The sequence below is a fragment of the Scatophagus argus genome, chromosome 8 (assembly GCF_020382885.2).
Source record: "Scatophagus argus isolate fScaArg1 chromosome 8, fScaArg1.pri, whole genome shotgun sequence".
In the NCBI taxonomy this organism is placed as follows: domain Eukaryota; kingdom Metazoa; phylum Chordata; class Actinopteri; family Scatophagidae; genus Scatophagus; species Scatophagus argus.
Genome location: NC_058500.1, coordinates 583,294 through 607,548, shown reverse-complemented (window position 1 = coordinate 607,548; position 24,255 = coordinate 583,294). Strand labels below are relative to the sequence as shown.

The following is a 24,255-nucleotide window of genomic DNA, read 5'->3' as shown; positions in this document are numbered from 1 at the left end:
CCTTTCCTACCGCCTCGAGGGGGAAACATAATCTGTGTGGTGGGCTCACTGGTTTCCGTGGTAACAGCAGCTCAGTGCCTTGGATACAGAAAACACAGAAACGCTTCCTCTCTCCACTGGGAGTGTTTAAAGTCTTTTAACATGCTGCTGTGGATGGCCAGAGGGCGCCCACACACACACACACACACACACAGCTGTCTCCCTCCTGTCTCACCCGTGTCTCACCTGTCTCCCTCCTGTCTCACCCGTGTCTCTCCTGTCTCCCTCCTGTCTCACCTCTGTCTCTCCTGTCTCCCTCTTGTCTCACCCGTGTCTCTCCTGTCTCCCTCCTGTCTCACCTCTGTCTCTCCTGTCTCCCTCCTGTCTCACCCGTGTCTCTCCTGTCTCCCTCCTGTCTCACCCGTGTCTCACCTGTCTCCCTCCTGTCTCACCCGTGTCTCACCTGTCTCCCTCCTGTCTCACCCGTGTCTCTCCTGTCTCCCTCCTGTCTCACCCGTGTCTCACCTGTCTCCCTCCTGTCTCCCTCCTGTCTCACCCGTGTCTCTCCTGTCTCCCTCCTGTCTCACCCGTGTCTCACCTGTCTCCCTCCTGTCTCACCCGTGTCTCACCTGTCTCCCTCCTGTCTCCCTCCTGTCTCACCCGTGTCTCTCCTGTCTCCCTCCTGTCTCACCCGTGTCTCACCTGTCTCCCTCCTGTCTCCCTCCTGTCTCCCTCCTGTCTCACCCGTGTCTCTCCTGTCTCCCTCCTGTCTCACCACTGTCTCACCTGTCTCACCCGTGTCTCTCTCTCTCTCTCTCAGGTGCACTTCCTGTGTCAGCAGCGTGTTTCCCTGTCACTGGTGTAAATATCGTCACGTGTGCACAAACAACCTGCAGGACTGCTCCTTCCAGGAGGGACGAGTCAGCAGCATGGAGGTATGGACACACACACACCTGAGACAGATGTGATTGGACAATCTCCTGTGATTTGTCACGTTTAAAGACGTTTCGGGAGCTGATTCTCAGATCTGTCGATGAGTCAAATGAACGATGAGTCAGCTGCTCTCAGTCTGCTGACTCGTTAGCAGAAGCCGAGCGGGATCGTCCTGTTCGACGGGATTGGTGCTCGGTGTCATTACAGGGTGACAGTAACAACCTCTGATTGGCTAATTGGTTAATAGAAGATGAATAGCCACTTAATTGACATGAAAGCATCCAATCACTGCAATTAATGTTAATTACAAGGCAATTAGCCTGACTAAAGAGAGCGAGAGAGACGAGGAGAAGACAAAGACACGCGGATTCTCTTTATTCAGCTGGAGACAAGACAGACGGAGAAGCTGCTCCATCTGTTCACCTGTAGAGCAGAGAGAGAGAGCTGCAGCTACACCTGAGCTCCGCCCTAACCTGCCTGGATGAAGGACTCTGACTCTCCTATCAAACTTTCATTAGTCTTCTTTCCCACATCGTTATCACTCGTTATCGTTATCACACTTTCACTCACTCCTCAGTCTGATGGAAAAGTCGATTCTGTGTTTCTGCCGCCTCGTTTCACAGAGGAGTGACAGGTGAGCTGAGTGCTCGGATACATGCAGAGTTCACCAAGACACACACACACACACAGACACACACAGACACACACTCACACACACTCACACAGACACACACACACACACAGACACACAGACACACACAGACACTCACACAGACACACACTCACACAGACACACAGACACACAGACACATACAGACACTCACACAGACACACACTCACACACACTCACACAGACACACACTCACACAGACACACACTCACACAGACACACACACACACACACACACACACACACACACTCACACACACTCACACGGACACACACACACACACACACACACACACACACACACTCACACTCACACACACACTCACACACACACTCACACAGACACTCACACACGCACACACAGACACACACACAGACACACACACAGACACACACACACACACACACACACTCACACACACACACACACTCACACACACTCACACGGACACACACACACACTCACACACACTCACACAGACACTCACACACAGACACACACACACACTCACACACACACACACACACACACTCACACACACTCACACGGACACACACACACACACACACACACACACACACTCACACACACTCACACAGACACTCACACACAGACACACACACACACACACACACACTCACACACACACTGACAGTCTCCATGGTTCCTGCTGGTGTCTGCTGTGCTCTGCTCCTTTTCCTGTGGAGCTGATGGTCTTCCTGTCAGTCACAAGCCAATTAATTACCGTGGTGACGCTCGTTAATAAAGGTTTCACCCCACAGAGAGACACAGGCTGTCTGTGTGTGTGTGTGTGTGTGTGTGTGTGTTTCCAGCAGCCTCAGGCTCAAAGCTTGGATCTGTCACCAGCTGTCCATTAGTGAACACACACTCTGACTGTGTGTGTGTGTGTGTCCTCAGTCAGTGATGACAGTGTGTGATAAGCTATCAGCCTCGGTCAGCTGTGTGTGTGTGTGAGTGTGTGTGTTAGAACACTACAGACTGTTTTCAGTGAGTCTCAGTAGTAAAGACATTCAACATGTCTGCTGTCTGTTCATAAATTCTGTCATTTGAAGCTTCAGTTGCTCCCAAACTGACTGACGGCTTTTCAGCACAGACACAAACAGACACCAGCAGGAGCAGTCAGTTATTAATAATATCTGCTGCTGCTCTAATCAATAATTCAGGTGATCGACGGGGGGTGTGGTCACCTCCACAGGGACGCGTCAGCACCTCCGCAGCTCTGTGGGACCTTTTAGCTTCTTTTAGCTCCCCGTTTTGGTTTGGCTGCTCGTTTCCTGCTTCCTGGTGGAGCCGGCGGAGCGTTTGGAGGAGGCGGCTGAAACCGAAGCACAGCTGAGGTGTTGCTGTCTGTCTGCTGGGTGCAGAGACACGCAGCTGCTTGCTAACGTGTTAGCTTTTAGCTTTTGGCAGTTCAGCTAAAACAGTTTGGGTCGCGTTGGCTGATGGTTTCTTGTGGTCGGATATTTGTCACTGTGACGGCGTCCTCGGAGGCGGATCAGGTGAATGAACCAACAGGGTGTGTGTTGACGTTTCTCTGTCTGTCCCTCTGCAGGGCTGTCCTCAGATCCTCCCCACCTCTGACATCCTGGTCCCAGCTGGGATGGTTCGTCCAATCACGCTGCGAGCTCGTAACCTCCCCCAGCCTCAGTCGGGCCAGAAGAACTACGAGTGTGTGTTCAGCATCCAGGGAAAAGTTCAACGCATCCCCGCCGTGCGCTTCAACTCCTCCTGCATCCAGTGCCAGAACACCTCGGTGAGACGCACCACATTACCCAGCATGCACTGCTGCACAGACTGCACACGCCGCACGGAGCAGCAGCAGTACATGCAGTAGCAGCAGCAGTATACAGAGTAGTAGTAACAGTACATGCAGTAGCAGTAACAGTACATGCAGTAGCAGCAGCAGTACACAGAGTAGTAGTAACAGTACATGCAGTAGCAGTAACAGTACATGCAGTAGCAGTAACAGTACATGCAGTGGTAGCAACAGTACATGCAGTAGCAGTAACAGTACATGCAGTAGCAGTAGCAGTACATGCAGTAGCAGTAACAGTACATGCAGTAGCAGTAACAGTACATGCAGTGGTAGCAACAGTACATGCAGTAGCAGTAACAGTACATGCAGTAGCAGTAGCAGTACATGCAGTAGCAGTAACAGTACATGCAGTAGCAGTAGCAGTACATGCAGTAGCAGTAACAGTACATGCAGTAGCAGTAACAGGACATGCAGTGGTAGCAGCAGTACATGCAGTAGCAGTAACAGTACATGCAGTAGCAGTAACAGGACATGCAGTGGTAGCAACAGTACATGCAGTAGCAGTAGCAGTACATGCAGTAGCAGTAGCAGTACATGCAGTAGAGCTGAATGTGCAGGAGTTTGTCTGACTGAACAGAATGAAACACTCAGAGGAGGGTGAAGGTGACTTCATCGACTGGGAGACATACTTGCAGCATCAGCAACCACACACACACACAAACACACACACACTAACTGTTTTTTCCATTGTATTGAAAAATGGATGACATCACCAATCAAAATACAATCCCCAGCTCTTCAGCCAGACGCTCTCCCTCTCTGCAAATGTCAGTGTGTGTGTGTGTGTGTGTCAAAAATGACTTGTGGCCTACAGGGGTCAGAGGTCAGGCTTCAGGTGGACAGCTAGTATTGATGTGTCTGAGTTCTGAATTTAAATATGTCAGAAACACACACACACACACACACACACACACACGCTGTATAGATTGATTATTGTCCTTCTCTGAGATGACACTCACCGTCCACTGCCCTGCATTCTCAAAACACACACACACACTGTCTGCTCATGCTCATTTCCTGTCCATCATCTGTCTTCCTGTCAGTGTGCCTGCCCCAAAGACGCTCCACACACACACACACACACACACACACACACTTTGTACTGACATACCAAAGCTGAATGCAGACAGTAGCACACACACTTACATACAGATGGTCAGTGTGTGTGTGTGTGTATTTAATTAAGTTATTACTCCCAGAGGAAATTGGCCTTTTAGCATAACAGTGCACACACACACACACACACACACACACACACACACACACACACACACAGTGTTCCTGTATGGTCACATCCTTCACACAGACTCCATTCAGTCCACAGTGTCAGTGTGTGATTTACAGTCAGTCCACTCTGACAGCTGTGGTGAACATCTGGAGAAAAGTCAGACATGAGTGTCAGTTTAGCATAAACACTGTGAGACTTTAAGAGGAGGAACTACGTCTGTCTGTCTGTCTGTCGGTCAGTGTCAGCCTGTCTGTCTGTCTGTCAGTCGGTCAGTGTCAGCCTGTCTGTCTGTCTGTTTGACGGTCAGTGTCGGTCTGTCTGTCGGTCGATCAGCCTGTCTGTCGGTCTGTCTGTCTGTCGATCAGTGTCAGCCTGTCTGTCTGTCTGTCTGTCTGTCTGTCTGTCTGTTTGACGGTCAGTGTCTGTCTGTCTGTCGGTCGATCAGTGTCGGTCTGTCTGTCTGTCGGTCAGTGTCAGCCTGTCTGTCTGTCTGTTTGACGATCAGTCTGTCTGTCTGTCTGTACATGCAGTAGTAGTAATAATACATGTAGTAGTAACAGTACATGCAGTAGTCTGTCAGTCTGTCTCTCTTGATGTGAACAGACTGAGGACGATAAATAAATGCTCTCGTTCAGTCTTTGCCTCCAGTCTTGTAAGTTGACTCTTAGAGACACAAAACATTATTAATTAATAAATATGCAACCAATGAAGAACAACTGTGAATCAGCAAGAGTTGAGGCGAATCAGCAAAATCAGTGAATGAGGTTGTGTTTTTGTACAGTGCTCAGTGGGGATTGGCCCCCAGAAACAGTTTTCACCACCTATTAGGCCTTATAGCTAATAATTAATTATTATATTGCCATTAATTAGATAGAAACTGTGATCCACTGGTAGCTCAGACTGGTCTGATGTTGTACTGGCTTGTCCTTCATTTCCACAGTATGCAGTACCTGCTGAATGTGAACTGTGACCTTCCCTTGGGGTTGGATAGTGTCTATCCTCCATAGATCTGTCTGGTGTGTGGTGTGTTGGCGTGATGTTTGGAACACGCCTGCTGTAAACGTGTTTCCGTGCTTCTTTTCGTACGCTGCAGCTTGTGAAGCCCGCTGAGGCTTTGTGTCGTTTTTCGTCTGTACAAATGAAACTGACTTGACTCGACGCGCTCCTGCTGCTGTTGCCTAGCGCCTCTGACCCCATGGCGACGGGCTGAGTGACCGGGCAGGGGTTGCCATGGGGACGACAGATACACACACACTCCATCCAGCAGCTTGAGAAAGAAAGAGACAGACAGAAAGAGGAGAGGAAGCGTCGAAGAGGAAAACATGACAGAGAAGAAAAGACGGGAATTCAGTTTCCAGTCCCAGAGGGAACGCATTTCCTACTGAATTACAGAGAAGAAGAAGAAAAGTGACACCAAACACACATGACACCACTCGGCTGGTCCCCAACAGCCAATAAACACAAGAGGGGCGAAGACAGACCGAAGACGGGTCTCAGACCTGTCCAAGTCTGTCTGACGTGGGTCTTAGCACGTGACAGGCATGTTGAAAGAGCTGCTGGTCCGTATCGAACCGAATCCGTCCTAAACCCAGACTCATCCCGCAGTTCAGCGTGGACCTGCTGGGATCTGATGTGACATCACGATGTCCCGTCGGCTCGTCCCGAGTAAGGCGCGTGTATGTCGTAAACCACCCGGCGGTGCTGGGATTTCTGTGCCCCTCCAACCTTTACCTGAAGCTGACCATTTTCTCTGCCATGACTCAGCAAAACCCAACACAAGACGCAGCCTGAACCGAGGACGGACTCTGTCCACTCTGCCATGACTCAGCACAGAGAAAATCCTTTGGTACTGAAGACGCTACAGTCAAACTTCAGTGGTACATCACAGTAGTTTGTGTGTGTGTGTGTGTGTGTGTGTGTGTGTGTGTGTGTGTGTGTGTGTGTGTGTGTGTGTGTGTGCATTCACTTGGCAGTCTGAATTACATTGGGCTCAGCTGGCTGCTTTTAATGGAAAATCAAGACATTAGACACACACACACACACACATCTCTCTCTCTTGATTAGTCCTGTTATTTCACATATTTCAGCTGTGTGGTCATCACACACACACACACACACACTGTCATGAATAATGTGGTCATTCATGCTGCTCTGCAGAAAAGATTTTAATATCAGTATGTGTGTGTGTGTGTGTGTGTGTGTGTGTGTATGGTGAAAAGCAGTAAAAAGATGGTTGGATGGTGAAGTAGATTTTGCTGAGGAAATAAAATCCAACTGAAGCTGCTGTGACTATGAAATTTGTTAATTTTCTGTGTGTGTGCGTGTGTGTGTGTGTGTGTGTGTGTGGCTTCAGATTATCGGGTGCCATTCGAGTTGAGCTGACACATTCAGGACACTCAGCTTTTCTCCTTCTCTTCAGCAGCATTGGAAATGATGTATTGTTCATTTTACAAAGACCCCACACACACACACACACACACACACACACACACACACACACACACACACACACTCTTTTTGTTCCATTAACACCCCACGGTTTGCCTAAGATGAGACACACGGCGAGCGGCAGGTAGATCAGCTTCTCTTCAGCTCTAAATCCATTATGATGTTCCTCTGACTGCTTTTTGTTGGTTACCATGGAGACCTGCAGCCGCCATGACAACACACTCTGCTGCGTGTGTGTCTTTACAGCTACGGGGTTTATCCTTTATGCACGGGTTTTGTGGTACTGCTGTACTTGTACTGTACACTGCTGTAGGCTGTGTTGGTGTTAGCAGTATTGGTAGTACAAGCATGTGCTGTAAGTTAGCGCAGGGACAGCAGCTGTAGTACTTCAGTAGTAGTAATACTAGCTGTGAGAGCTGAAGCAGTACCAGGATGTGTTCTGATACGTTTCATCACACTGTCCTCTCCGTCCCTGTGCTGGTCTCTGTAGTACTGGTACGACGGGGACGAGACCGGTGCCCTGCCGGTGGACTTCTCCATAGTCTGGGACGGGGATTTCTTCATTGACAAGCCTGCAGCCATGAAAGGTAAACACAAAGCGTCATTTGCTTTCTGCTCTTTAAAATACAAATTTTTAGATTTTTCACATCACACGAAGCTGATGTGAAGAGGACAAACAGTGAAACACACAGCAACATCGTTCGCTCAGACTCGTCTTTTCTCGTTTCCTTTTGTGTGTGTGTGAGTTGCAGACGCTCGCGATGTTGCCTTTCAGTTCAGTCGTAAAGATGAATAGCAGAGCTGATGCCTTAATGCTGGATTTATTCTGATGGCATATCGTGATGCTCGCTGGAGTTTCCCTCTCGGTGAAGTCGATCTCGTGTCTTCGCAGCTCTGCTCTATAAGTGTGAGGCTCAGCGCTCCAGCTGCGGTCAGTGCCTCAAAGCCCCGCCGGCCTTCGAATGTGGCTGGTGCACCGAAACCAGGAAGTGCCTCCTGCGGCAGCACTGCCCCTCGCCTGAGCAGAACTGGATGCACCACGGCCGGCACAACCTGCGCTGCAGCCACCCGCGCATCACCAAGGTAGGGAAGAGAAGCCTCGCCGTCCGTGAGGGACTCTGAGTGGTCCTCATCCGGATACGAGCCGAGTCAGCAATAATCAACAATTCTGTCTTTAATACTCCAACTGTTTCTGCCTCTACAAGAAGGGTTGCTATCAGTCACGGATCGGAAAGACTGTGAAAATATCATCCAATCAGATCGCTTCAGTGAAAGTACTCATGCCACTCTGTGAAGGTGCTCTGAAGTAAAAGTCTGGCAGTGCAGTTCGTTCGGTTCCGTCTTGTCTGGTGTGTAAGCACCTGATCTCCGCCCCCACAGATTGACCCTCTGACGGGTCCTCGTGAGGGGGGGACACGGGTGACGATAGAGGGGGAGAACCTGGGTCTGCAGGTGAAGGAGATCGCCCACGTTCAGGTGGCGGGGGTCCGCTGCAATCCGGTCCCGTCGCAGTACATCAGCGCCGAGAGGTGAGTGTGAGTCGGCGTGTTGGTCTGAGCGTGTGGCGGAGGCGTGTGCTGACGCCGTGTCTCTGCGCGTGTGGTTGCAGGATCGTGTGCGACATGGCCGAGGCCCTCCTCCCTCACTCTCCAGGCGGCCCCGTCGAGCTCTGCATCGGCGTCTGCAGCGCCGAGTACCGAACGCTGTCCACCCAGACGTACTCCTTCGTGGTGAGTGAGGGACACTAAAGTGCTCTGAGTAAACAAAAACAACAACAAAAATGTAACTTTCAACCAAAAAGATAAAGAAAAGACGAAATATAATCCATTTGTCGAAGTCTGTGACTGATGATGTTTGATGTTTATTGGCGTATTGATGACGAAACGTCCACAGGTGTTTCAGGTGCTTTCAGCACTAACGTGCACGTGGGATTTTAACAAGCAGCTGGAGAAATTCTCAAAGTTAAAGGAATAAAATGTGGATGTTTAGATGCTGTGAGATCAGTTTTGTTCTTTTACCTGTCGATCAGCTTCAGTTGTTCTCATTGTTTAAACAAGATTCTATTTTTGGATCAATGTTAATCTTGTACCGTCATGCTTTTGTTTTTATATGGACTTCAGCAAGCGTTTCCATGGCAACAACAGCCACTGATAATCTCAACAAGTAGTATTTACTGCTGACCTGTCCTGGTGCCTAATTCCTCCTCCTCCTCCTCCTCCTCCTCCTCCTCCTCCTTCTCTTCCTCCTCCTCCTTCTGCTCCTGCAGAGCCCCAGTTTCGCTCGAGTTCGTCCAGAGAAGGGGCCTGTTTCTGGGGGAACCAGGCTCACAGTGACGGGTCGACACCTGGACGCCGGCAGCTCGGTCACCGTTTACATCGACAAGGAGGAGTGTCTGTTTGTCAAGTCAGTTCAGCTCTGTTGAATTTATGAGTTCTTATTACTGAAAAGATAAAACGCGGTCAGTAAAACCTCATATGATGTAAGTGACCGAGTGACCGACCAATCATCGATCTCCTCTCCTGTTCCTTCTGTTCCAGACGGACCAATCGGGAAATAATCTGCATAACTCCCGCCTCTCTGTCGGGCTCTGGCCCCGCCCCCATCCGCCTGATGATTGACAAAGCCGAAGTGACGAGCTCAGAGATCAAATACATCTACACCGAGGACCCGACCATCACCAGCATCGAGCCGAACTGGACCATCCTCAAGTAAATGCCCCAGACCCACGTCCTCCTCAGGAATGAGAACCCAGTAATCAATCCGAGCGTTGATCTGTAACCGGAGGGTGTGTGTTTGTGTGTGCAGTGGCAGTACGGTGATCACAGTGACAGGAACCAACCTGCTGACCATCCAGGAGCCCAAAGTCCGAGCCAAGTACGGAGGAGTGGAAACCAGTAATGTGAGAACAACCTGAAACCTGAAGCACAAAATCACGTCAGGGCACAAAGTCTCAGCATGATCAGGAAGTACTCAGATCCTTCACGTAAATAAAAGTACTAATACAACACTCCACTTCAAGCAACAGCCCAGCTGGTGCCTGAAGCATAAAAAGTACTTGTTGTGCAGTAAAATGTACCCTGTGGGTATTTTACAGACACTGTTACTGCCTCATTCATGGGTATGTCACACAAAGTCTTAATTGTTAACAGCTGATAGTTTTACTCTCTCAGGCCTCCAAACTGATCCTGATGAGGTCGAATCTCATAGGCTCCCTTTTGTCATGTGACCCTTCATCACTTTTCATCAGTGATTTTTTTTTTCCTGTTTTTTTCCTCATTTCATTTGTTCAGTTAGTTTTCGGCCTGAAATCTTGTTTGTCTACAAAACAAAGTGAAATGTCTGAGAAAATGACCATAGTTTCCTTTTTTCAGTTCTGTACTGTGGTCAACGACAGCACGATGACGTGTTTGGCTCCTGGTTTGGTCTACAGTAAACCAAACCCACCAGAGGGGGCGCTGCACCCAGACGAGTTCGGCTTCATCTTTGATCAGGTAACACACACACAGCAGGAGTGTTAATAGCTCAGGACAGGAATTATGATTTATTAGAAACAGAAAATGTGAAACATTTCAATGAGAACAGTAAGATAACAGAAGATAATCACTTGACTGGGAGTTCAGGCCACGTGCAGGACTCAGCAGGAGTCCAGAAGTGATGGCATGAGTCTGGAACTGGATTCTGAATTAGCTGAATGAAGGCTCTAAGGCTCTGCTGGAGCGTTTTGGACCAGACGATCCAGGGATGTTCTGCCGAGGAGAGAAGAACAGCCGGTCAAGACTGAATGATCGTGTTCATCTCCGCCTGAGGCTCAGTCGGCCTGAGTTCACATTCTCCGCCGGACAGAATCGAAACGAATCAAGCACTTGACCTGCTGGTCCGGAGTCAGAGAAGAGAAGTTATTTACCATCCAGCTGCTCATACGAGGCCAACACAACAGGACCGAGGACGAGACCCTGTGGAACACCACAGCAGATGAAGAGGGTAGACAGATCCCTGTACCTCAGGTATAGATGGGTTGGATTGTTCCAGTCTGTCCCAGTCAAAGGCCGACTACTGAACTGGTTGAAGGGTTGATCGTAGTGTTCAGTCCGACAGGAGCTCTGTCCTTTACCAACATGTAACATATGAACCTTATTGTTTTTATTAATATCATATCAATATTGTCATGCTGTCCAGGTCTCTTCTCTGCTGATCCTGAACTCCACCGCCTTCACGCACTACCCCAACCCGACCTTTGACCCCCTGGGGAGTTCTGGGATCCTGGAGGTGAAACCAGGGTCACCCATCATCCTCAAGGTGAGAGAAAACACACAGGAAGTGCAGCAGTCTGACTCACCCGCAGTATTTATACACAAGTGGACTCAACAGGTGTGTGTTTGTCAGGCAGTTCTGCAGAGTACATTTACTGAAATATTGTACGTGAGTGCAGTTAAAGTACTTGTACTTGAGTATTTCTATTTTCTGCTATCTTTTTTATGTTTTTTTCTATGTTTTTTTTAAATAGATAAAAAGAAGATAAAATTTTATTGATCCCTTTTACTTCTAACATTGTTTGGAAATCCTGCCTCCTCCGGTCTCAGGGTAAAAACCTGATCCCTCCTGCTCCCGGTAACAACCGTCTGAACTACACGGTTCTGATTGGAGAGTCTCCCTGCCTGTTGACTGTGTCAGAGAACCAGCTGCTCTGTGATTCGCCAGATCTCACGGGGGAACAGCGAGTCCTGGTAAGCCCCTCCCTCTTTCTTTTCACCTGTCACTGACAACTGAACATGATTGGTTAAGCACTTACCAAAACAACTTTGCAGGAGTTTGAAGTGATTACATTTCCTTCATGTTATAGTTTTACGGACAGGAAGGAAAGAAATAAACAAAGAGAAGAAGGTGAGAAGCAAGAAATAAAGGAGAGGAAGAAGGAAAAAGATGGAGGGGAAGTAGGAGAGGAAGAGAGGACAAAAGGGTAGGAGAAGAGGGGAGGAGAGAAGGGAGTGAAGAGGAGGAGATGAAGAAAAGAGAGAGAGGGGCTTATAAAGGTGAAAGTCATTAAGTGAAGCTGCAGGGAGTTATGGGTAATTGGTCTGATGTCTCACACACACACACACACACACACACACACACATTGAAAGAGAAGCCAGTGAACAGCCTTATTTCTGCCAAACTATTGATACATTATTAAAGCTATTGATTATTAATCAATACAGAATGTCATGTTGCTGCTTCCTCTCTTGCTCATCAGTTCATCATCCTCATCTCTAATTCATCACTTTGTTCATGTGAGCTTTCATCTGTTTAATGATCGATATGTACAGACCGTAAAAGGAGACACTCTAATAAAACATTAACACAGGAGACAACAGAGATAATGAATTCACATACAATATGAATGTGTATGTTAAGTTCGTTTAAGACCAGGACCCCAAAGTAGACTGGTGAGTGGGAACAAAAGTTCTTTAATCACTCCACAAACTAAATCCAGCAACAAAAGCAGGCTGTGGAGGCAGGGAGCTGGCTGCCAGGAAGAAATCTTCGGCAGGAGAATCTCGATTCAGGTAACAGGTGAACAGCATGCAGAGGTAGAGCGTACAATAATGTGGCAGCAAGCAGGAGTGGAGGCCAGGCTTATAAAGTGGAGAGAATAGACTGATAGAACTCAGGTGTGCCTCAGCTGCCAACAGGAGGAGGAGTCAGCCACACCCCCTGCCACACCCCCAGCCACACCCCTGTCACCCCCCCCTGCCACACCCCCAGCCACACCCCTGTCACCCCCAGCCACACCCAGGCTCTGCAAGAGGAACAGAGAGCACAAAAAGAAAAGCACCACAGAAAACATACTAAGCCAAACCATAACAGTGTATGCACACGTGTGTGTGTGTGTGCGTTTCTACCAGTCTCTGCTGCCAGCCAGACACACTAGGACCCACCTCAAAACCAGAACCAGACTCTAGCACTGGGACCGGACCCCCTTCTTTCCAGTCCTCCACGAGACCAACTCGTGTTGTTCAGTCAATCAGACCGTAGTGCTGATCTGAGCACAGCACTCACCACAACAGCCACACCGAGACCCACTACAGGACGTCCTGCCGGTCTGGTCTCTTGAACTCTGCGGGTCTGAGCTCGAGTCGAGCCAGCTGTGCTTTGTGTTGTGGGATGAAGATGAGCGAAATCAGCAGTTGCTAGCAGGAGAGTGAAGAAGTCGACTGTAGACTCCAAACACTTTTTAAGACAGAACACTTGAAAACATTAAAAAACTGAGCCAACATCAACAGCCTGTGGAGAAACAACAGAGCTGACGTCGTGTTGTGTAGCAGAAAAATCTACTGAAGCTAGCATGCTAACAAGCTCACAAACCGGCCAGAAAGGAAATATTCTTGCATGTATTTTCCTTATTAAACAAAAAAATACAACCAAACACCTTCTGAAGTCAACTCAAGTGATTTATTTTGGTTTGCTTGAGGTTTTTTCTGTATGAAAAGAAACCAGCCTGAACTGAAATAAACAACAAGTTGACCAACTCTGAATAAAACCTTTGTGTTCAGACTTTAATGAAACTGCTCAGTATTTTGAGTGTGTCAGTACCAGAAGTGTTTCAGATCTCTTCCTGATGTAACGCTGTCTCTCCCCGTCTGCAGATCCTCGTCGGTGGTCTGGAGTACTCCCCGGGTACGCTCCACATCTACTCCGACAGCGCCCTCACGCTGCCTGCCATCATCGGCATTGGAGCAGGCGGAGGCGTGCTGCTCATAGCGATCATCGCCGTGCTGATCGCCTACAAGAGGAAGACCCGCGACGCCGACCGCACGCTCAAACGCCTCCAGCTGCAGATGGACAACCTGGAGAGCCGGGTGGCGCTAGAGTGCAAGGAGGGTACGTTTGGGCGCGAGGAGAACACTCAACCACGATGTCTGGATATGAGGAGTTTCTAGAAACGTTAACGGCCAAATCTAACAGAGTTAACCCTGAAGACAACCTGCTCAGAGCAGTTCAGAGAGGCAGTGAACCTCATGTTGGGAGTACGACGGAGTACTCACTTTGGGAGTACAACTTACGGCCACAGAGTTACTCCTGAAGTTACCTGCATAAGCCCATCACCTGGCTTTGCCCTCAGGTGTTAACAAACGGGGGTTAACTTCCTTTCCTTCTTCTTCCTCCCCGCAGCCTTTGCAGAGCTGCAGACAGACATCCAGGAACTGACCAACGACATGGACGGAGTGAAGATTCCCTTCCTGGAGTATCGGACCTACACCATGAGGGTCATGTTCCCCGGAATAGAAGAACACCCGGTCCTCAAAGAGCTCGACGTATGTACAAACATCACATCTCACATCCGCAGAGCAAACACAGTGACATCACAGCCCGAGCTGCTTTTAAACTCTCTGCAAAGCGAAACCTCCACAGCGTCTGGGCCCGAACGCAGCTTTAATTAAGCGAACCCAGCAGGAAGCTCTGAGCCACTGAGCCTCTGTTCTCCGAATTAGATTTTCTCAGATCCTAATAACGAGGTGTGGAAGTAGATCAGTCTCTGGGTGGAAGGATTTCCATGAATTGGATGAGAAGTGGCAGAAAAGTTTCTTTGACTGAAACTCTGCTCTCAGAGGAGCCGTTTCAGCTCCAGAGGTTTTCGGTCTTCTTAATCCAGTCTGAGTCCTTTTAATGTTCCTGCACGCTTTAATCTTTCTCCTCGTTTAGATTTATTGGGCTTTCCATGAAAATTAGGGCTTTGTGTTTCAGTATATACAGCCAACTGCTCAGAACGGTGGAGTTAATTTCACTGTAAGATATTTAACTCCACCGTAAATATTAATGTGAGTCTTACAAATTTACAATTACCAAATGAATGAAATAAAAATGTTTATTGCATTTAAATATTTTCTCAGAAAGCCACCTGAATTAATTATTTCTATATGTGTGTCTAAGTATTCAGATCGTTTGCTGTACGTAAAGAAAAGTACTTAGAGCACGCTGTAAAGATGTTACTTTGGCAAAAGAATGTCAGTCTAATCAGGAAGTTTTTCACTGCTGAGAAGATGGTCTGTTCATCTTTGGCATCTAAAGAGCCAAAGAGTTTTGAAGCTGGTGCTAAAGAGGCCGAGGAATCCTGAAAAGGAAGAAAAGCTACAACACCCAGCATGCATTGCGTTACCTTCTTACATTTGTGTGTGTTTCAGTCTCCGGCTAACGTGGAGAAAGCTCTGCGTCTGTTCAGTCAGCTGCTCAACAACAAGATGTTCCTGCTGACCTTCATCCACACTCTGGAGGCTCAGAGGTCTTTCTCCATGAGGGACCGGGGCAACGTGGCCTCGCTGCTGATGGCGGCTCTGCAGGTACCTGTTAATGACCTGTATGTATAATTAACACCTTCTAATGGCTGTCATTAGACGGTCTGTCAGTTCTTGTCGTTGACCTTTTGAAGGTGTTGATAGTTGGAAGGTGGTTTTCACAGAAGATAAACGTTATTAACTGAACGTTTCCTGTCAGGGTCGAATGGAATACGCTACAGTGGTGTTAAAACAGCTGCTGGCCGACCTGATCGAGAAGAACCTGGAGAACAGGAACCATCCCAAACTACTGCTGAGGAGGTCCGTCCTGCATCTTCATCACCACTGAGACCATCTAAAATAAAAAGAACATGGACCTGACCTTTGACCTGTGTGTGTGTGTGTGTGTGTGTGTTCAGGACCGAGTCTGTAGCTGAGAAGATGCTGACAAACTGGTTCACCTTCCTGCTGCATCGATTCCTCAAGGTAAGCCGTCATGTCTTCCTTCCTTTGAATCCCGTCTCCTTCCTTCCTTCATTTCTTCCTCATCTTCCTACGTGACCTCATGAACTTCTTCCTCTTTAGTCTGTTTGACCAATCAACCTGCAATGGTGAAAGGCTTCAGATGTGACATGTCTGTCTGTCTGTCTGTCTGTCTGTCTGTCAGGAGTGTGCAGGTGAGCCTCTCTTCATGCTGTACTGTGCCATAAAGCAGCAGATGGAGAAGGGACCGATCGACGCCATCACCGGAGAGGCTCGCTACTCTCTGAGCGAAGACAAACTCATCCGACAGCAGATCGACTACAAGCAGCTGGTAACACAGACACACACACACACACACACACACACACACACACACACACACACACACGTGAGATCTGGATGCTGATTCTTTCACTGTGACATGTTGAACTTGATGGTCAGATGGCCTCTCACAGCCACAGCATGGCAAACACACTGAGAAAGTGTAAAAAATCTCAGGCAAATGTCTGTCTGTCTGTGTCCGTCTCTGTCAGACTCTGATGTGTATCCCTCCGGAGGGCGAGGCGGGGACGGAGGTGCCGGTGAAGGTGTTGAACTGCGACACGGTGACTCAGGTCAAAGACAAACTGCTGGACGCCGTTTACAAAGGGATCCCGTTCTCTCAGAGGCCTCAGGCCGACGACATGGACCTCGGTATCAGACACACACCCACACACACACCCACACACACACACACACACAGGACTCTATCAGCTGATGTTCGCTGTAGTTTTTATCAAACACAGAACAGTTTGGGGACTATTTTCAGCAGTAGATGAATCCACATTTGGGGTTCTGGTGGGGTCTGTGAATAAATTATAGTGTATATGTGTGTGTGTTGTTGCTGATGAAGGACAGCAGTGTGGCTCGTTGATGTGTCCATAATAGAGTAAGATAAGTCAGGCTGTGCTGGGCTGAAACTCGCTAACCACATGTTTGTGTTGTCAGAGTGGCGCCAGGGCCGACTGACCAGGATCATCCTGCAGGACGAAGACGTGACCACCAAGATCGAGAGCGACTGGAAGAGACTGAACACACTGGCTCACTACCAGGTGCACACTCACACACACACACACACACACACACACAGTCGTGTTTCCATTCATTTCCTGGACGTTTAACCACCTGACCATAACAATCAGCATCACCTGTCTGATCCTAAACTTACCTGAACCAAACGCTAACCTCAGCCTAACCTTAAAGCAACTCTTCACCCTGATATTTAATGATTCATGTTGTGGGGACTTGCATTTTGTCCCCATAAGGAAGGCGGGTTCTCAAACACACACACACACACACACACACACTGTGTTTGTGTTTGTGCTTGCGTCTCCTCCTGAAGAACAGATTTGTGTTGTGGATGATGCAGCCTGGTGTTTCTGTTTCTAACGAGGAAGATTTTAATTATCTCATAGAAATGAAAGTTATTAAATATTAATATGTTTTCATTAATACGTTTTCTTGTGAGGAGACAACGCGCTTCCCTCCTCAGCCTCAGTCCTCTGATTGAGTCGTGCTTCTCTGTCAGCTCCTGCAGTGACACATGTGGACAGCATCCAGATCGTGGACGGGATAAGAATCCACTGAGTTAGCTGACTGAGTGGATAATTAGTCAGCTGATTAATGGGGCGATTGGCTGATTGACTGATGTGTGGCTGTGTGTTGCTAGGTAACAGACGGCTCCCTGGTGGCGCTCGTCCAGAAGCAGGTTTCTGCCTACAACATCGCCAACTCCTTCACCTTCACCAGATCGCTGAGCAGATACGGTACAACACACACTCTCTCTCACACACACACACACACACACACACACACACACACACACACACTCACAAACTAATGGCAGAAGATAACTTCTCTCTGTCTTTGTGTCTTCAGAGTCGTTGCTTCGCACATCCAGCAGTCCTGACAGTCTGAGATCCAGAGCTCCTATGATCACTCCAGACCAGGAGACAGGTACTGCTGCAGAAGCCATAGCAGTAGCAATGTTTGTTCTGAGCAGTACAGTACACGCAGTATACTGTGTGTACTGTACTGCACAGTATGTGTTGACTGTTTTCAGGAACTAAACTGTGGCACCTGGTGAAGAATCACGAGCACAGTGATCAGAGAGAAGGAGACCGAGGCAGCAAGATGGTTTCTGAGATCTACCTGACCAGACTGCTGGCTACCAAGGTAACAAACACACACACGCACACACACACACACACACACACACACAGCAATGAGTCACAGCTGTTAAAGTATTTAATGTCCTGCTCTGGTCCTTCCACAACCAGGGGACGCTGCAGAAGTTTGTAGATGACCTGTTTGAGACTGTGTTTAGCACCGCCCACCGAGGCTCTGCTCTCCCATTGGCTATCAAATACATGTTTGACTTCCTGGATGAGCAGGCTGACAAACGACAGATCAGCGACCCAGATGTCCGACACACCTGGAAGAGCAACTGGTGAGAGAAAATCCAACAACAGATTCCTCCCTTGAGATGACAGCGTCTGACAGATCTTTCCTCTCTGTGTGTCCGCAGCCTTCCTCTCAGGTTCTGGGTCAACGTCATAAAGAATCCTCAGTTTGTGTTTGACATTCATAAGAGCAGCATCACCGACGCCTGTCTGTCGGTCGTCGCTCAGACGTTCATGGACTCCTGCTCGACATCGGAACATCGGCTGGGCAAAGACTCGCCGTCCAACAAGCTGCTTTACGCTAAAGACATCCCCAACTACAAGAGCTGGGTGGAGAGGTAGCAAACATGCTAAGCAGTCAGTAACACACAGCTACAAGACAACAACAACAACAACAAGACCTATGTGGCTAACATTCTAACAAATGAATACTCTTAACGAGGCTAATGACCAAACAGCCTTATATTGTCGTACTCTGTCCATCAGTCTAGCCAGTGAAGCTCAGACGTTCAGCTGTAGGAACGAGAAGTAAAACACATTTCTAGCTTCACTTAAAGGCACAATGTGATGTGAAATGACTTCAATCGTATCAATTAATATTAACAGCTAATGAGGCAGTTGCCCTTTGGGCAAAAGTTAAGCAGTTGCAGTTACTACGGGAGACTTTGACGTTCATGTAATCATCTGAGTAAATTAACCTTAAAGCGGCACATTAGCTTGTTGAGACAATCAGTAAGGCTTGAGGTCATACACTACAACTGTGTGTGTGTGTGTGTGTGTGTGTGTCTGTCTACATGTGCCTTACAGGTACTACAGGGATATTGCCAAAATGCCCAGCATCAGTGACCAGGACATGGACGCCTATCTGGTGGAACAGTCCCGTCTCCATGGCAACGAGTTCAACACACTGAGCGCGCTCAGTGAGCTTTACTTCTACATCAACAAGTACAAGGAAGAGGTGAGGGGGGTGGGGTTACTTCTCTTGTTGATACCAGTTTTATTATCAGTACTTCCATGTCATGTTAGCATGCTTGTTGTCGGAAAGGAGAAACCTACAAAATGGTATTAAACTAGCCAATTCTGAAGCGAAAAAGTGAAGGTCATCTTGCAAACGGGCGCCTTCTCCGTTGGACTGTTGCACAAGCGACTGTACTTGACTGATGTCGTTCCGGTCTTTTGGTGTATTTACGTTCTGGACTTTTGGATGCTGCCTTTTCACTTGTGTCATATGAACACTCACCAAATTCTGATTGGTCGAGAGGATATACCGCATTTTGGCTAAAAATAGGTTCGGCGCTTATCGCGGTTTGGAAAGAAACTGTATCTTGCAGTACATTATAAACAAGGAAATATAGCATTGATGGAGCAGTGAATATGTTCAGTACAAAGCAAAATAGCATGACAAACTCGACAAACATGACAAATTTTTTTTAAATTGGCGTTTATCGCGTTTTGGAAAAGGGCTCTTCAAATATACAACCAGAGCTTTACCTTCAGAATCAGCTCCTCACCAAGATAGTCCAGGACATCGATCTCATGTTGGTCTTACCTTCACTCATAAACAGGACTCTGGGATGTGATTCAGTGACAATCAGTGAGACATTTCAATAAATAAAAAGCTCGTGGTTACTCACAAAATGAAAAGTCAGGAGTCTCTAAAGTCATGGGGATCCGTTTATTAGGGACCGATAATAACTGGCAGTGCCACCCCACCTCCCCCCTTGAAAACTGGCCAATATTGTGACTAAAAGTGTTCATCCATCCCAGGGGATGATTTGGCTTTGGACGTTTCATTGACACAGTCAGGAAAAACTTTACGATTATTTTCTTCTCTCCCTGCAGATCTTGACGGCACTGGATCGGGATGGGTACTGCCGTAAACACAAACTGAGGCACAAATTGGAGCAAGCCATCAACCTGATGTCTGGAAGCAGCTGAGGATGGACCGATGGACCGATGGACTGGAGGATGGATGGGGAAGAAGAACGGGGGAGGGGGAAGTGAAGGCATTTTGATTTTCTGAACTGTTTGAACAGTCAGCTGAACTTCTCAGTGTTGGACCGAACTGAAAGTCACTGCTCCGGCCCTTTAGCAATCAATCTATCTGCAACTTATGTGTCAGTGGATGGATTGATTGATCTGAAGATTGGTTAATTGGCTGGCTCTGATCCCAACTACCTCCATTTGGTGGGTTTTGGGGCTGAAGGTCAGAGAGTTCCAAACCGGATGCATTTACAACATGGTTTCATGGTGGAAGTCATTTGGAGGGGAAAAGCGAACGTTTTAGATGCATCTGTCAGTTTGGATTTGGATTTAAATTTGCTGCAGGTGTAATCAGGGATCAAAACAAGGGGGCATGGCTGTGGAAACGAGGCTGAAGACTGTGTCAGGTTTCATCACACAAAGGATGGGGACTAATGGACCTGACTGCAGGATTCAAAGCCTGGTGTAGAACTTTCTAGATGCTGGCTTGAAGAGCAAAAGGTCAAGTCAAGTTTCTGTCAAATCCGCAAACTTGTTCAGAAACTAAGCTGGTAGTCAGAAGATCAACAGGCCTGGTCTTGCCCTAAGAGAGTGGTTGTAGTGTGGAAGAATCCAGGCTAAATATCAAAAGGTCAAGTCGAGCCTTACCAACCGCTGAACCTCTTTGCTGATGTCTTTATTTTGGCTCATTTATCTTTACCTTGAATCCTTACCCTTGTGTGGAAGGTTCGTGATTAACCACAAGGCATTCGGGTCAACCTCTAAGGAAGAAGGCATCAAAGTCAATGTTTAACTTGTTTGTAAAGGATTCAGGAGGTTGTTGCAAGCTTTAACAAAGATGAAGGAAGCAAATAAATGGATGTTCCAAAAACTAATGACTTGATTGGACCTTGAAATCACTGCTTCATTTTGAAAGACGTGGAAGCCAAGTGGAAAACAACAGGAAAGTGAGTGTTTGAGTTGACACCATCTGACTTGACCTTGGACTGTTCAGCCAAGCCTCATCAGGATTTAGAAGTTTGCTCTTTAAATAACCACTCAATATTTTTTCTCTGGACAATCACTCTGTACCACAGCACACTGAGCCTGATGCCTACTGACCGACCAGTACCTGTGTCCATAAACCCTTATCCTCCCACCATCTTCTTTTCTTTGTTCCTTTCACCCTCATTTCCTCAGTGTTTGACCTCCTTTGCTTTATCCGTTTCCTCATTTCGTCTCTTTTCTGACCTTACCCATTTCCTCTTCCACCCAACTTTTGATTCCTCCTGCACCTCGACCCTGCTCCATCATCGGTCAGTCATGCTGGCCTCTGGCCATCATCTTAACTCCTGGCCATCCTATTGACTCTTAAGTAATGTACTGCCCGACCAATGAAGACTGTGGAATTCGCCAGAATAACAGAACAGAAATTAATCCAGAATTGTGTTTTGAATACATTCCAGCACAGGCAAGGTCTGTAAATAAGCAGGTTGATTTGCTAATTTTTCAGAAGGGAAGAAATTCTGAAAGTGCTTTGGCTGACCTTTTTCAGGACCAGAGCGACTTGGAAAATGGGGTTCTGGATTCAGTACCAGTTGGTAAACTTTGATCGCTTTATCGTCGGACCTTGCACATACACCCACATACAGCCATGCTTTACAGCGCCATGCTAACCGTGCCCAGGGGGAAATACTGTGCAAAGCTACAAGCCCAGTGCCATGTAAAGACCGGACCGTGTCATGTCAGAACTGGACCGGACTTGGACCAAACCCGGATCAAAAACAACCTGGAGTGGAGTTTTAACCGGACAAGAACTTTTAAGACTTGTGGCCATAATTGTAAAGAACAAAAAAAGAAAGATGAAAATAATAATGGTGATAAAATATAAAAATTAAAAAGAATACAAAAAGAAAGGAAAAAAGAAATATTGAAATGTTAACATGTAATAAGAACTTTGTGGATTTGACAGTATGGATTTTAAGGAGCTGAACTTGTATAAAGCTGAACATTATGCCACATCAGAGTCTGAAGAAAGAGAGAGCCAAGAGAGGGCAATGGATCAGACTGAAACCAAACCAGCCCAGTCCTCACAACGTCAGACGACACCAGGCTGAACCGGGCCAAACCGGATTAGACGGTAGTCTGTTCTGCTTGGTACCTGAAGGAGCTGAACTGAACTCAATCTCAGCTCTGTATGTCAAAGATTTAAAGACAAGAATTTCTGGTGCTTCTTTGCCAAACAGAACATGAGCGTAGCTCTTCGGATGGAGGCCTGGCCTGGACGTTCAGGTGGTGTTTGGAGGGGTTCAGTCGTTGCATGTGCATCTTCAGATGGAGTCTTTGTTTCCATGAGCTCTTGTATAGAAAAGAATGAGGATGCTTTCACACTGCCGGCTCAGTCTCAATTCTATCAACTGTTTGCCTTAAAATTCAAACTCACCGCTCTTTCTTCTGACCTCTGGTGAGGATGGAGCCGCTCTACCTTTACTTTAGAAAGGAGTGATGCTGGCAAACAAATGCACACTAAAAGCAACTGTATCCGAGAAAACTGAACCCAGTGTGAAAAGCTCTTATTCTTTGTTAGAATGATGGCTAAATGTTGGATGGAGAACTTTGGCAAAGCCCCCACACACCGCAATGTTTTCTGTGGTAGAACATTTTGTTAAGTTGTTTCAGGTCCAACATATGTAGAAATTTAAGTTCAGTGCTGATATTTGACCTTTTGAAAATACTAAAACTTCTAACTCTTCTATGAGCAGGTGAAAATGACTTCACTTCACCGTCTCCATCTCTAAAACTGAACACGCCACCGGGTCCGTGAGACTCCGGAGGAAGGCCGGTGGATCAGGTGAAAATGTTCTACCACAGCTGAAGCGTCTCTCTGTTGGCTCTCTGCGATGCCATGAAGCTACAAAGCACCTTTTTTTTCTTGCTGTTGTTTCACTGTCGTTTGAATCTTCGGGGCCAAAAGGACCCAAGTGAGGAGGAGGAGGAGGAGGAGGAGGAAGGGTCCTGATAAAAGACTGCCTTTTAGATGATTAATTATAGAATAGGGAGGGAAGCCACTACCATACCTATACCACTGTTCATGCAACCTGTGTGTGTGTGTGTGTGTGTGTGTGTGTGTGTGTGTGTGTGTGTGCGTGCGTGTGTGTGTGCGCGTGTGTGTTTTATGCTGCTGCTGCAGCTGCTGCAGTCGAAACTCAACCGTTAAATCGCCGATCGTATCTGCAGCTCAATTAAAAGTCTTTTCTTTAAACTGACACCATGTAAATCGGCTGATTGGTATCTTCAACACTTTTGAAATCGCTGATCAGATATTTTCTCAGTAAAAATCTCAACTTGTCCTTTAAACTGAAAGTGATAAATGGAACAAAATTGAGCTCATCCTCTTTGTGTCCTTGTCACAATTATGAGCAGAATTTTGTGGGTGAAACAAGCTGGGGGTTCAGGAGACGAGTTTCTGTCCTCACGTTGAAGGGTGGGGGAGGAGGAGGAGGAGGAGGAGGAGGAGGAAATGCCCGCTGCATGCTGAATGTGGAGAAGGAGGGTCAGTTTGCAAAAACGTGAAGAAGAGGAGGAAAATGTGACGTTCTAAAGATAAATAAATGTTAGAGTAGCACACACGAGGATGAGGATGAAAGAGGAGGTCAGATTCTCTTTTTGCATGCTGAAGTGAGAGGAAGGAGGAGGAGGAGGAGGAGGAGGAGGAGGAGGAGGAGGAGGAGGAGGAGGGATGTGAGGAGACTCTGTTGGAATACTGCGAGCTGGAGGAGAGGGAGAATACTGATCAATGTCATCCATCAAGCCAGCTGAGGGAGGAGAAAACAACCCCAGTGCACAGAGACCAAGAGAAAATGGCATAAACAGAAAGAAACGATCCTGATCCAGGACTGCTGGACGGCTCGTCGCGGTCCTGTGCGAGGAAGCAGCAGATCTGAAAACAGACGTGGACTCAGTCGGTGTCACAGTCTTAATGATTTGTTCTTCTGTCAGATTCATTCCTGATTTGAAAGCA

General features: G+C 47.5%; 1 protein-coding gene and 1 long non-coding RNA gene across 3 annotated transcripts in view; one reads left to right on the top strand and one right to left on the bottom strand.

The window, feature by feature from the left end:
* plxna3 (plexin A3) overlaps positions 1 to 23,949 on the top strand; it is a 67,906-nt gene extending 43,957 nt beyond the window's left edge. For both annotated transcript variants that reach the window (XM_046396574.1, XM_046396573.1), the window contains exons 12-38: positions 800 to 914; positions 3,157 to 3,357; positions 7,587 to 7,683; positions 7,989 to 8,179; positions 8,477 to 8,625; positions 8,706 to 8,826; positions 9,363 to 9,499; positions 9,634 to 9,804; positions 9,902 to 9,995; positions 10,468 to 10,587; positions 11,273 to 11,392; positions 11,677 to 11,820; positions 13,723 to 13,957; positions 14,249 to 14,391; positions 15,259 to 15,414; positions 15,569 to 15,669; positions 15,768 to 15,834; positions 16,016 to 16,162; positions 16,365 to 16,524; positions 16,819 to 16,922; positions 17,540 to 17,636; positions 17,749 to 17,826; positions 17,933 to 18,045; positions 18,150 to 18,319; positions 18,398 to 18,610; positions 19,080 to 19,230; positions 20,115 to 23,949. In XM_046396574.1, the coding sequence (XP_046252530.1) occupies positions 800 to 914; positions 3,157 to 3,357; positions 7,587 to 7,683; positions 7,989 to 8,179; positions 8,477 to 8,625; positions 8,706 to 8,826; positions 9,363 to 9,499; positions 9,634 to 9,804; positions 9,902 to 9,995; positions 10,468 to 10,587; positions 11,273 to 11,392; positions 11,677 to 11,820; positions 13,723 to 13,957; positions 14,249 to 14,391; positions 15,259 to 15,414; positions 15,569 to 15,669; positions 15,768 to 15,834; positions 16,016 to 16,162; positions 16,365 to 16,524; positions 16,819 to 16,922; positions 17,540 to 17,636; positions 17,749 to 17,826; positions 17,933 to 18,045; positions 18,150 to 18,319; positions 18,398 to 18,610; positions 19,080 to 19,230; positions 20,115 to 20,210 (3,691 nt within the window). In that variant the 3' untranslated portion in view covers positions 20,211 to 23,949. The remainder of the gene's footprint in view (positions 1 to 799; positions 915 to 3,156; positions 3,358 to 7,586; positions 7,684 to 7,988; positions 8,180 to 8,476; positions 8,626 to 8,705; positions 8,827 to 9,362; positions 9,500 to 9,633; positions 9,805 to 9,901; positions 9,996 to 10,467; positions 10,588 to 11,272; positions 11,393 to 11,676; positions 11,821 to 13,722; positions 13,958 to 14,248; positions 14,392 to 15,258; positions 15,415 to 15,568; positions 15,670 to 15,767; positions 15,835 to 16,015; positions 16,163 to 16,364; positions 16,525 to 16,818; positions 16,923 to 17,539; positions 17,637 to 17,748; positions 17,827 to 17,932; positions 18,046 to 18,149; positions 18,320 to 18,397; positions 18,611 to 19,079; positions 19,231 to 20,114) is intronic.
* On the bottom strand, positions 10,693 to 12,057 carry LOC124063184. The gene is made up of 3 exons (XR_006844067.1): positions 11,886 to 12,057; positions 11,001 to 11,356; positions 10,693 to 10,842 (listed from the first exon to the last, which is right to left on the bottom strand). It is a non-coding gene; the product is annotated as an uncharacterized LOC124063184 (long non-coding RNA).
* Positions 23,950 to 24,255: the final 306 nt, after the last annotated feature.